The sequence below is a fragment of the Mobula hypostoma genome, chromosome 7 (genome assembly GCF_963921235.1).
Source record: "Mobula hypostoma chromosome 7, sMobHyp1.1, whole genome shotgun sequence".
In the NCBI taxonomy this organism is placed as follows: Eukaryota; Metazoa; Chordata; class Chondrichthyes; order Myliobatiformes; family Myliobatidae; genus Mobula; species Mobula hypostoma.
Window position 1 is genome coordinate 56,172,822 of NC_086103.1, and position 13,557 is coordinate 56,186,378.

A 13,557-nucleotide genomic window follows, 5' to 3' on the forward strand; every position below is an offset into this window, starting at 1 on the left:
GGTCGGAGGTCAAAGTTGAAAGGTGGGCCGGCCGCGTTGTTGAGTGAGTGAGTGAGTGAGTGAGTGAGGGTTTTTGGCTGTTTGTCAGGGTGTGGAATTTGCAGCAAGATGCCGAAAGCCAAAGGTAAAACCAGGAGGAAAAAGTTCGACTACAAGGCAAATCGGAAAAAGCTAAAGCGGAGGATGGCGAAGAAAGCGGCTCCTCGGATTGAGTGGTGAGCGAGAGTGGTGGGCAACACGCGGTCCTTCAACATTGCAGAGATCTTCTCATAAAGCTAATTTCAAACAGAAACGTTTCGATAGCCAAACAGAAAATAAAACGCGGTTGCTTTTGATTCCCTTAGTGTTCCGGGGTAGGGGGAGCATGAAATTACGCCTTAGCACCTTCGCATCTGGTCTTTACATAATTGTACCATCTTCTGTGGTTCTGCCCTACCTTTGGACTGGAACAAGCGCGGGCATTATATTAGATGAATCTAATAAGTTATTAGTGATTCTGAGTCGGTTGTATGGCCGGTCTGTGAGGTAGTTCTCCGATCCGAAAATCAGTTCCCACATGTTTGTGAGGGAGACTTTGTAAGATCAGTTAGGCTGGGAAGAGCTCTGTGGTCTTTGATTACAATTCCTGGGTCAACGCTGGCTGACCCCCCCACCCAAATATTTTTTGTTCCAACGTGGTGTTCAGAATCTAACTAAGTGGTTTTCTGAGCGATTTCATTGGAAAAAGAATGGTTAGCTACGTGGATGCTCTCTCAAGTAACATATGAGCTCAATACCATAACACGCAACAGCACAATGCAGGACCAGGCCCTTTGGCCTACGATGTCTATGCCAAACATGATGCCACTGTATCTGCCTGCATATGGTCTAAATATGTAAATTCCCTGTCAGTTCATCTTCCTGTCTAAATGCTTTTAAACTTTACTTTCATATCTGCTTCCAGTGCTTGGCAGTGTGTTCAAGGCACCTACCACTCCCTGTGTAAAAGAAAAATTTGCCATGGAAATTACCTATAAACTTTCCCCCCCCTCACTATAAGCTGTACCCTCTAGTATTGACATTTCCAACCTGGGTAAAAGACTGATTATCAGCTCTGTATATGATTCTCATAATTTTATATAATTCGATTATGTTGCCCCTCAGTTCCTGACACTGCAGTGAAAATGTCCACGTTTTTCCAACTTGGTAGTTTTGAGGAAGCAGAGAGGCTACAGAAAGACTTAAGAGAGATTAGGAGAATGGGCAAAGAAGTAGCAGGTGGCATACAGTGTCGGGAAGTGTATGATCTTGCAATTTGGTAGAAGAAATAAAAGTATACACTATTTTATAAATGGTGAGAAAATTCAAAAATCTGAGGTGCAAAGGGTCTTGGGAGTCCTTGAGCTGGATTCCCCAAAGGTTAATTTGCAGGTTGAGTCAGTGGTGAGGAAGGCAAATGCAATGTTAGCATTTATTTGGAGAGGACAAGAATATAAAAATAAGGATGTAACATTGAGGTTTTAGAAGGCACTGGTGAGGCCTCACTTGGAGTATCGTGAGCAGTTTTGGACCCCTTATGTAAGAAAAGATTTGCTGACATTGGAGAGGGTTCTAAGAAGGTTTTCAAAAATGATTCTGAGATTGAAAGACTTGTATGAGGAGCATATGACAGTTCTGAGCCTGTACTCACTAGAATTCAGAAGAATGAGGGGGGGGATCTCATTGAAGGCTATTGAATTTTGTAAGAATCTGATAGTATATGTGGAGAGGATGTTTCCTGTGGTGGGGGTGGCTTAAGACCAGAGGGGACAGCCACAGAGTAGAGAGACGTCCATTTAGAATAGTGATGGGGCATTTCTTTAGCCAGAGAGTGGTGAATCTGTGGAATTCATTGCCACCGGGCCTCTGTGGAATTTGTTGTCATAGGGTGGCTGTGGAGGCCAAGTCTTTATGTATATCTAAAGCAGATGTTGATAGATTTTTGATTAGTCAGGGCATGAAGGGATATGGGGAGAATGCAGGAGATTGGGATTGAGAGGGAAATAGTGAAATGGTAAAGCAGACATGATGGGACAAATGGCCTAATTCTGCTCCTATATCTTATGGTCTTCTCTTTGTAACTAATAGCCTCTGAGTGCATCTGGCAGCATCTGAATGAGCCTCTTCTGCACTTCTTCAGAGCCACGTTCTTCCTGTACTGTGGTGACTAGAAATGCACACAGTACTCCTGATCAAAGTTTTGTACAGCTGCAGCATGATTTTCTGCTTGTTATACTGAACTCCTTGATAGGGGAAGGCAAGCATGATGTACACGTTTATACCATCCTATCTTTTTTATTACTGCTTTCAGAGAATATGGACTTGCATCCTGAGATTGGTCCTAAGGGTCCTTTCATTAACTATGTACACGTTGAATATTTAACCCATTTCTTTGAATTGTTACCCAGGCCTTTAGATTATATGTCTGATAATTAAATCACTGTTACCACATTAAAATTTACAGATTAATTTGAGTTATTTATAGTGGTTTGATGTGGGAATAATCCTGTTGTGTGTATTTTGGTGTGCTTTTGTGTGACAAAACAAACTACAAAACTGGATACTTGAAGTGTTGTAAATTCCATTTTTCCAGCTGAGTTTACTGTGGGTTCACAAGATGATTAGTGAGGCAATGAAGTATTTTTAAAATCATTTAGTTATCTGAGATAAAGGAAAATGTGTAATTTGTGAGCTGTATGAGTGGTTAGATACTAGTACCTGAAACTAGTCACTATTTTGGCAGTTGATACCTGCAGCTTGTTTAAATCAAAGCAACCTGAGTAATTGCACTCCTTTAAATAAGAACTAAAGAAAAGCAGAGAGCTGCAGCAATCACCACACAGTATCTTTTTCATCCAAGACGAAGTCCTGGAGTGAGTGGAGCACCCTCATGTTTAGCTGAATGCAGAAATTTGTCTTCATAGTTATATTTGCTTCATGATCACATTTAAGCCACAATACAACCAGTATCCAGGTAGACTGCTATTAAGCAAGGCTGCATAATTGAGAAAATTGTTGGGACAATTTTTAATGCCATATGCTGCACATTTCCTCCTACGAGCTTCCTACTAAATGGAACTAATTTACAGCACTAATGGGAAACTGTTCAAACTGTATTGTGTCCACTGGAGCTCTAAGGTCACACCTATCTTAGGCTCCGTCCACACTACACCGGATAATTTTGAAAACGAAGCTTTTTCTCTTCGTTTTGACCTTCTGCCCACACTGAAACGGCGTTTTCATCCCTTGAAAACGGAGATTTTCAGAAACAATCTCCAGAGTGAATAAATCTGAAAATGCCTAATATCTGTTGTAGTGTGTAACCGGAGAGATTTAAAAACGCTGTCATGACAACACCACAACAACAATGCTTTTTCTGCTTCTGCTTGGTACTGCGCAAGCTGTTATAACATGCAGTCGGTGTGAACGGCGTGAGAGTTAAATTGTAAAGTGAGCTTTTTTGACTATTTAGAAACGCTGTCATGACGTGCTGGAACAGGTGGCCGCAGCGCGGCATTTCGTTGTTTTCTTGAACGCAACCACCTAACAATTTCAGAACAGGCGGCAACGAGACTGAAACCAAAAGGGTTAGAAATGTACTCACCAAATACTTTGACCCATAGCTTATTGAATAAATAAGTATACTTACTTTGCCCTGTTTTCTGTCCTCGCTTGTATGAAGGTGTTTCACCTATTTATGCAAGTACTTCTCTGACAATAGATGTGTAACAGCCTAATGTAACATTGTATGGAAATACAAGATAACACTGATGCAGACGTTTTATACATTTAACAAGGTGCTTTATTAATGCAACAGAGTTAGTCAGTTTTTCAATGTTCGTCGTCAGCCGGGTCATACTGTCCATGAACTCCCTGTCGGTTGCCTCCATATGCTCCAGTATTTGTTTTTTTTAGTTTTAAGTCCTCCTGCACGAGAGCCAAGAGCAATTCCTCCTAAGCTTTTCTACTCTGTAACTGGACAAACACGCATCAAGTATACCATTTCCTCTTCGCTTGTTTTCTGTGTGTCCTGTGCATGCCCAGTAGGAGGAGATTTGCCCATCTGTCTAATGTGGACGGAGATATTTTGAAAAACGCTTAGTGTGGACGCCTGTCGTTTTTGCTTGAAACCGGCGTTTTCAAAATTATCCGGCGTAGTGTGGACGTACTGTTAGTAGTCAGGTTACAGTACCCAGATGATGCCTGTGTACATACCTATTCAGAGGCTAAGCACCAAGTTCCAGAGGTAAGCAGGAAGGTCTGCCTAGTGCTTAGCATCCACAAACAAGTCCTCAACCAATCTAACGCTGTTGTATACCACCATTTCTCCATCAAAGTCCACATATTGAGACCTGTGGGGACAAATGGAACATCAGCCTGACTCTGACTACCATCGCTGGTGGTGAGAAAATATAGCATTTGATCAATTGACTTTAAACCTGGCAAAATGCTTGTGGTTTCTTGGGCAGCTATGATCAGGGATTCCATCTATCTATAGTAGGCACCTTGGCACTTGAGAGGTATGACCCATGTTTGTTTTTGCAAAATCCTCTAATCCCAATGGAAGGAAAACCAAGCTGACATCCCCAGCATTGATGATCTAATTGTGCTTGTTTGGCTCTATTGGGCAGGCTACGTCCTTCATGAGCTCTTAAAACATTCATTTCAGAATTCAGTGAAGAGTACATTAGATGGACAGCAAATATGTATTCTCAAAGCCTCCTTGGATAGGGGTATGGGGGGTAGTAGGGCATGCAGTTTCACAACAGACTACCAAAAATTAAGGAGAAGCATTCAGCATGGCACTTACAGTCCGTGCATTGAGAGCACACGTAAACCCTGTGTAGACAGCAGAGTGCATTGCTCACAAACTACCTTTCCGTGTGGTGGCACCTGCCCCACTTGTTTGTAGTAAAGGCTACAGAATATAAATTGGCCTCTAGTCTTTTTCAGGTCCATGAAACAAGTCACCCTTAACAGCCTAAGATGTAAGAAATGGGGAACTGGTGCAATGGGACTGGGAAGCAAACTTGCATTTATGTATCTCTTTATGCAATCTTTGATTACCTCAAGTTCTTTGTAGCTAATGAAGCACTTTTGGAATGCCGCACCTGGTATCACTAAACACAAATTTAAAACAAACCCTAAAATATAAAACTATACATCTCAAGAACAGGTCCATGATGTTGCACCAGACTAATTAAGATAATGAAGCCTGATTATACTCATTCCTTCCACCTATATGTGGTCCATATATCTCCTTTCTCTGCATTTCCATATGCCTGTAACACCGACTGTGCTTTTTTTCGATAGATGCTGCCTGGCCTGCTAAGTTCCTCCAGTATTTTGTGTGTGTTGCTTGAAATTCCAGTATCTGCAGATTTTCTCTTGTGATTAGTTTGTCTAACCTCTCTTTATAACATGTGTTGGCATCCTGGTAAACTTCTATACCCTGTCCAAAGTCTCCACCACCTAGATAGATAGATACTGTATTGATCTGTAGGAAATTACAGTGTCACAGTAGCATTACAAGTACACAGATATAAATATTAGAACAGAAGTAGAAAGAATAAAAAAAATAAGTTACAACAAACAATCTAATGGGAGGAGTCATCACTTCCCTGTCTATAGGTTGACACATTATAAAACTTAATGGCTGAGGGTAAGAATTACCTTGTATAGCGCTCTTTGGAGCAGCGTATTTGTCTTAGTCTATTACTAAAAGTGCTTCTCTGTTCAGTCAAGGTGGCATGCAGAGGGTGAGAAACATTGTTCAGAATTGCCATGACTTGCCATGGGGTCCTTTGTTCTACCACAGCCTCCAGTGTGTCCAGTTTATTTCCTATAACAGAGCCAGCCAGTCTAATCCATTTACTGAGCCTGTTGTCATCACCCACGTTGATGCCATTGCCCCAGCACATCACCGCTTAGAATATTGTACTGGCGACAGCAGACTGGTAGAACATGTAAGGGAGAGGCCTCTATGCTCCAAAGGACCTCAGTCTCCTCAGGAAGTAAAGGCGACTCTGGCCCTTCTTGTCCACGACCTCTTCCTTGGTGCTCCACTCAAGTCTGTCATCCAGGTGCACCCCCCAGGTACTTGTAGGTCCTCACCACATCCTCACTATCAATAGTAACAGGAAGCAATACAGGCTTAGAACTGTATTCCTAAAGTCTATTACCATCTCCTTTGTCTTACTCATGTTGAGCAACAGATGATTCAACTTGCACCATTTGACAAAATCCTCCACCAGGGCCTTGTATTCATCCTCCCATCCTCCCTTTATACACCCAGCTATTGCTGAGTCATCAGAGAATTTCTGCAGATGATATAACTCAGTGTTGTATCTAAAATCCAAGGTATACAGCTGTAAGCAGGAAGGGAACCAATACAGTCCCTTGTGGGGCCCCAGTGCTGCTTATAGCCATGTCTGATACACAGCTCTGAAGCTGCACAAGCTGTGGTTTGCCGGTCAGGTAGTCCATTATCCAGGATAATTAGATTAGATTCAACTTTATTCTCATTGTGCCGAGTACAGATACAAAGCCAATGAAATGCATTTAGCAACTGACCAGAAATGCAAAGAATAGTGTTATTTACAAAATATCTGCGAATAAAAAAGTGCTACAGCACACAAATATAAAAGTACTGAGACAGTACAATACATATGCAATACTGCTTAGCGCTGTGATGAGAGGTTCAGCAGTGTCACAACCTCGGGGAAGAAGCTCTTCCTGTGCCTGCTGGTGCGGGAGCAGAGGCTCCTGTAGCGCCTACTGGATAGGAGGAGAGTAAAAAGTCCATGGTTAGGGTGAGATGCATCACTGATGATGCTTTTCACCCTGCCCAGGCAGCGTTTATGGTAGATGTTCTCAATGGTGGGCAATTGGGTGCTGATAATCCGCTGGGCAGTTTTCACCACACGCTGGAGTGCTTTGCGGTCCGATACAGGACAATTGCCATACCACACTGAGATGCAGTTGGTGAGTATGCTCTCAGTGGTACAGCGGTAAAAGTCCGTCAGTATCCTGGGATAATGGGGCAACTCATACCAAACTAAATTGCTCCACCTTTGTTTTGGTCCCTTGCAGTTGCTTGTCTTCCAGTGAATGAAGGTGGTGTTGGTGTGGGTCATCTAAGTGATTTTTTTTTCCAGAGAAGTTGTTGCAACTGAAAGCTCCAGTGCTGGACTCCACAAGGAAACCAACATTGGAGTGCTTGTCAGAAAAGATGGGTGAAGAGTGTGTAGCAGGTTCTGCTCTTTTGTGTTTGTATGTGCATTGTAAAAAACCATTTCTCTGAAAACTGTGAACTGTTGAATATAACAATTTCAGATTGTGGTTCTGTTCCTCAGCACCCCTTCTAGTACACCCGCCTATCCGTTTCATTTGCATCTTTTACTTTTGTGATAATCTTCAGGCTGTAGTTACCCTCCCTCTTTTATTCCCTTTTTGTTTTTCATATTGAGTTCATTTTTAAGCTCTGATTTCAAGTACCAATGAACATTCCTTTGTCTGTGACAAAGATTAATTGATCCTACTGAGCATGCTCAGCATCTTGTTTCCTTTATTCCTGCTTCTTCATAATTTTGACTTTTTTTGTAATTAACTTTTAAATGGATAAGTTGGAGCAGGGTTCTTAAGTTTGAAAATGTTTTAAATACAATATGTTTTGTAGCAAGATTTTGCGAAGGAGTATCACTTATTCCTCTCATAATCTAGAATTATAGGTAATATTCTAGAATAGGTTTGAAAGGAAGTTTAACTGAGTGATAATATTTAAATAATCCTAATTGTGTTTTAAAGTGCACAAATAAGAAATGCGTGGAACAACAGGAAATCAGTTGCTCAAAATCTGGCTGAAATGGGTTTGGCATGTGATCCAAATCGCACAGTTCCTATTAAGAAAACTGAGGTATGTGTTTCTGTTCTTCCCAAAATCTTATTTATTATGTTGTAATATTTAATGAAATAAATAAATAGGCATCCGTTAGTCTCATGAGACCATGGATTTGTGCCTTGTAAGGCCTGGGCAAGGTTGTATGGAAGACCATCAGTTGCCCATGCTGCAAGTCTCCCCTCTCCATGCCACCGATGTTGTCCAAGGGAAGGGCATTAGGACCCATACAGCTTGGCACCAGTGTCGTCGCAGAGCAATGTGTGGTTAAGGACCTTGCTCAAGGACATGCTGCCTCAGCAAGGCTCGAACTAGCGACCTTCAAATCACTAGACCACTTGGTCACGCGCCAACACATTTAATAGAACAGTATGGAATAGCAACAACTGTCTCTTTTGATTAACTGGAAAGTAGAGAGGATATTGAAATTTTAAAAAAACTGACAGCTTCTTCCATATCACAGAATTATATCAAAGATGTGTTTATTAAGCATTGCCAGTTGGCTAACTCAATACTTAAATCCTGATGGCAATGGTACTCTCAAAATCAGGAACTTATGGCCATGTATTGATAATATGCAACTGCATTTTGTGTATAATTTGGATATCGTTTTCCTATGGTGGTGTTACTTTTGTTCTCTCCTGGAGTTGTAAAGTTCTGTAATGGTGAAGTAAGAGTGCTAAGTTACTGCTTGAAGATGGTGGACTAGCAGGACAGATCTGATGGGGTGTATCTGAATTCAAATTGCAATGATGCCAATCGACCCGACAGTCTTGACTTGAATGATAAACTTAAGTGTTGTGGGTTCTTAAGTTTGAAAATGTTTTAAATACAAAACGTTTTGTAGCAAGATTTTGCACAGGAGTATCACTTATTCCTCTCGTAATCTAGAATTATAGGTAATATTCTAGAATAAGTTTGAAAGGAAGTTTAACTGAGTGATAATGTTTAAATAATCCTAATTGTGTTTTAAAGTGCACAAATAAGAAATGTGTGGAACAACAGGAAATCAGTTGCTCAAAATGTGGCTGAAATCGGTTTGGCGTGTGGTCGAAACAGATGGGTTAAATTTTGGCTTTGAAATTTCAATGCTGCTACTTCTGATAGTACTTAACCTCTTTACCTGTAGTTGTGATTGATTATGCATGATTCAAATAATAGTTTGTTTAAATTGCCCTTTAAGTACTTTTAAGAAATTTGGCACTGGTAATGCCATTGAAAATTAGGGGGAAGTGTTTTCCTCCATTTAGGTTATTCTGGCACAACAATATATAGCGACCATTCTCAAATTGAGTTCAGTGTAGTTTGAATGAAAGATTAATTTTATCAGGTCTTTAAGTAATTTATAAGTTTATTGGTATGAAAACTAATTCTTCTGGTGGGAATTCCTGAATAGAAAAACATAATCTGGAAATTACAATCATACACAACTTCCAATTTTAAAAATGCAGTATTATGTAAAAAATAACAGATCTCTTGAATGAATCTAGCAATGGAATATCCTTGGTATTAAATTTCAAATGATAGAATTAAGTGTAGCTTTATAAAGCTGTGAGTCATATGGGTCCTAGAAATTTTTTATGAATGACTGGCATGGAGTCTCAGAGCAACCTAGCCTGGTCATAGTATCAACTCCCTTGTACCAAACACTGCAGAGGATTGCTACAGGTTCATTCACTTGAGTAAGATAAAGTTCAAAGCAGTTAGCCCTTTCTCTTCTTTGAGCACAAGTGCACTTGAACCTTCAAAATTCAAGATTCAAAAAACTTTATTGTCATTCTAATCGTACATCAGCTCTGTAGGGCAGAATGAGACAGCATTTCCCAGGAGCAGTGCAATCATAACATAACAAACGCAACTCTAAATAAATGATCTCTTGGTAAAATACCATATACTAAGATCATCAACAACTCTATTTGGAATTGTTGTTGAGGCCCTACATTAGTCAGGGTCGGCATGGATGTTGCATCCCAGCCGTCTATGTGATGTGCAAGCCAGGGTAGTATGATATGGAGAGCAAGCTGTTTCACACGTAGGAGGCTCTCCCTCTGGATGCAGTTGATAAATCCAAAGCAATGGCAGGGACTCATACAGTTTGACACCAACAACATCACAGGAGTTGCCAGCCAGCACTTAACTCAATGTAGGACTGCTTTAAGGACTCCAGCTCCAGATTATTCCTTGGGTTTACTCCCAAAGCCTTCCCAATGAGTGGGTGTAGCCACAGGATAGTGGAGATTTGAGAACTTTCCTTCTCCCAGATGAGCTGCCAACCATGGCCGATGAGCCCAATTTGCCCAAAGCAACTGCCTTTGCCCCTTCTCCTGACAATAGGAATGGTTCCACCGGGCTTAATAGCTGAGCTGCATGTGAAGGCCAGGAGCTAGACTTGGTTGTCAGAGGCTATTTGAGATGCATGCCATTGGGAGTATTTAGTAGGTAGTGGGAGCTTATCCCCACTACTACCCGCAGCTATGACAACCTTAAGGAACCTTTTGGTTTTTTGGAATTGTATCTACAAAAATGTGTATCCTTGGGCTGGAAGGTATGAAATATATCTGGCAGTTTTTGGCATTTAAGTTAAAGCATGCGCAAGGAGTCAAGTGCTCTTCCTGCAGCTTTGGAGAAAGAGACGGTAAAGAAGCATATATTCTGAAATTCATATATATCTCACTGAATGCTTCAACCAAAACCGAAGTATTCAATGTGTGAGTGCTGAAGATGGAATAAAAGAAGAACGGGCTTCCATAAAGAACTTTGAGTGGGGAATCACTCTTGCTTCTCAGCACTTCGTGCCAAATTGGCAGAGTCGCCATGTGATGTGTTTGTAAAAAAACTTTGAACAGCAGCTAAGTTTACCGGAGGCCTGTGTACTTCCCTACACGTCTGTATAACTAAACAGTCATAGTTACTTCTTTCTTTTAAAATATTCAAAATTGCACAAAATAGCATGTTCTGCTTCCAATACTGAGGTGGATCATCCAAGTAATTCCCTTCCTCCCAGACTTCATGATCTGTTTGCAGTGTTTATGATTTGTGGAGTTATCCCAGTTATGCTAAAGCATAATGAAATATTCAATGAATGGCGGTAACATGGAGTGCTTGATTTTTTTTGTATAGTGGGATTATTTTCCTTCAGTTGGTTAGTTCAGATATTTGGTTTGAAAAAGGATCTAATGCTTTCCCAGTGTAAATGACAAATAAACTCTTCTCAGGTTTCCAGCCGAGTACAGGTATCAACTACAACCAACGTTTCAATGACAAACTTGGCCATCTTAATCAGGGATGATGCCAGATGCAGATGGCAGAGTTTGTCATCAAAACATTGGAAAAATGGAGATTTGTACCCGGCTGGAAGCCCGAGAAGAGTTTATTTGATATTTGGTCTGTTACACTGCATCTTGCAATGCTCATTAGCTTACTGTCTGTGGTAGGCAATAAGTGGATTGACATTGAAAATACACTGGCAAAATAGGTTTTGACAAAACAGTTTGCACTATTCCTTTACCTCAATTTGGAGGGGATAGAATTCCAGCAGAAGGTAGTGAAAAATATTTGTCTTGAGTTAGTATTTTGCAAAAGTGATTTGATAACAAAATTTAAACGATAATTTCTTTTACAGAAAATGGAAGTGTCCTCAACAGATGGAAAGCAAGTTGTAATTAAGCCATATGTCATTAATGGTTTGTATTATGAGAATTTTTATTCTTGGATATCCTCATTTTTGAATTGTTATTGACAATATAATCTTTCGCTTTGTCTTGTGTAAGTTGTTGAAGATGAATTGGTGTGGAATTTGGTGTATGGATTAGCAGAGGGCAAGACTAAAATCAAACAATGTTATTTTGGCATTGGAATTCATGCTAAATTCAGTAAATGTTGCTTTGTTAGTCACTTGTAATCATGCAAGATTATTTGCCCATATGTATGAATATGAAATAATTGTAAAGTACAACATGTAACACACTTTTCCCCACTGCAGAGCTAGAGGCAGAGGCAAGCCTCCCAGAAGTGACCAAGTCCACTCTTTCCAAAGAATTCATTGACTATGTACGGCATATGATTGAGAACTACAAGGATAATTACAAGGTATAGTACTTAAGAAAAAGTATTCCGATAGGCAGAGCTTGGGTGGGTGGAATCAGCAGTAGTTATTTCAGCTCCTCTTCACTCTGGTGTTGAGCAGGTCTTTTAACGTTGGTAGCTGACAGCCAGTGATCTTCTCTGCTGAGTGGACCACTCACTACAACCTGGACTTGGAGAGGGAGAAGGCGCCAGGAAACCAAACGGTGATAGAGATATGGAAATATTGAGATATTTCCACTAGTGGGAGAATTTTAAATGGGATCCCACTTTTTAATTAAAATAAATTTCTACCGAGTAGCTGGTTAAATCAAGCCAAACTTTTTTTTTTGCAAGTAATAGGAGGATGCAACTTCAAATCAGCTTGCAGTGAGCATTGGTTAAATTTGAAATTGCACTCCCATATCCATGCTTGGAGAAAATGTTGCTGTAGCAACCAGAAATTTTGATTTGTTTTGAATAGCATGAGATAGGAAAGTAATACATGCCAAATGTTAATGTGTTTAACAGGGAAGAACCCTGCCGGGGAGAAGAGATTTAAAAAAAACATTTGCTAGGCTAGGAGAACGAAAGCCAAATTTTCTCAACCTAAAGTATAAGATTGAACAGGTAATTCTTAGGGAAAGTAATTATTCTAAGTCTAATCTTATCCTTGGACATGGATAGGAATCAATTGCACAATCCCTGACAAGCATTCTATACTTTGCAGCTGTTAGATATTATTAAATCTGTAACTTGGATCATTTCAATCCTTAACATAGGGTCCACAACTGATGCTTTAACTGGAACATACTAATGATCTGAATTATGATCTGGAGTCTGTTTCAAGTGTAGAACCATTGAGCATATGCTTTACATTTTTCCCTCTTAGGCAATGGCAAGAGATGAGATGAACTATTACCAGGACACGCCACATCAGATCAGGAAAAAAATTGACTCTTACAAACGCTTTTATCCAAGTGAATATGCTGACTTGCTTGCTGCTGTACAGGAGAAGATGGATGTCTCTTGAGACTGTATCAGTTGTGCTTTTACCCAGTCAAAATATTTTTCTGTTGTCCTTGGTTACCATTGAGTTTTGCTAAGGCACATATTAAAGTAAAATAACAATTCTTGTAAGTATTGAAACCATCTTTAAATATCAGTTCTAGAAATGAGTGACCTGACCTGTTAAACTTTTTTGATTAAATTGTATTGCCATAAAGTAACTATAACTGCTTTGATAATTCATGCTGTAAGCAAACTGAATAAAATATATTTTAATAGTGAGTAGGTAGTGTTACGTGTCCACAGTTTTGTTTTCCTGGGAGTCCACAGTTTTGTTTACTGTGGGCATCACGTGTCCCCAGTTTCGTTTTACTGGGAGTCCACAGTTCTGTTTCTGTGAGCGTTACCTTATGACATATGCCGACGGTATAAAAGAAATGTGAACAGTGCTGAGAGGGAGTTGAAGGAAAGAGAGAGAGAGTGAAGACTACAGACTTCAAGCTATCCGGGAACAGCTCACAATCGAGAAGGGTAAAGTCTAATGCTTACCCATACCCAAAGGATTGGGTTAA

General features: G+C 40.2%; 1 protein-coding gene across 1 annotated transcript; it reads left to right on the plus strand.

Annotated features, from left to right (window-relative positions):
• Positions 1 to 2: 2 nt before the first annotated feature.
• Positions 3 to 13,279, plus strand: nop16 (NOP16 nucleolar protein homolog (yeast)). The gene is made up of 5 exons (XM_063053460.1): positions 3 to 215; positions 7,825 to 7,933; positions 11,538 to 11,598; positions 11,898 to 12,004; positions 12,870 to 13,279. The coding sequence occupies exons 1-5, from the start codon at positions 109 to 111 to the stop codon at positions 13,008 to 13,010; spliced, it is 525 nt and encodes a 174-aa protein (XP_062909530.1). The 5' UTR covers positions 3 to 108; the 3' UTR covers positions 13,011 to 13,279.
• The last annotated feature ends 278 nt before the right edge of the window (positions 13,280 to 13,557 follow it).

Coding starts and splice junctions, on each gene's coding strand:
- nop16 (XM_063053460.1), top strand. CDS start 109: ATGCCGAAAGCCAAAGGTAAAACCAGGAGGAAAAAGTTCGACTACAAG. Junction 7,934..11,537: donor TTCCTATTAAGAAAACTGAG/GTATGTGTTTCT, acceptor TTTCTTTTACAG/AAAATGGAAGTGTCCTCAAC. Junction 11,599..11,897: donor TAAGCCATATGTCATTAATG/GTTTGTATTATG, acceptor TCCCCACTGCAG/AGCTAGAGGCAGAGGCAAGC.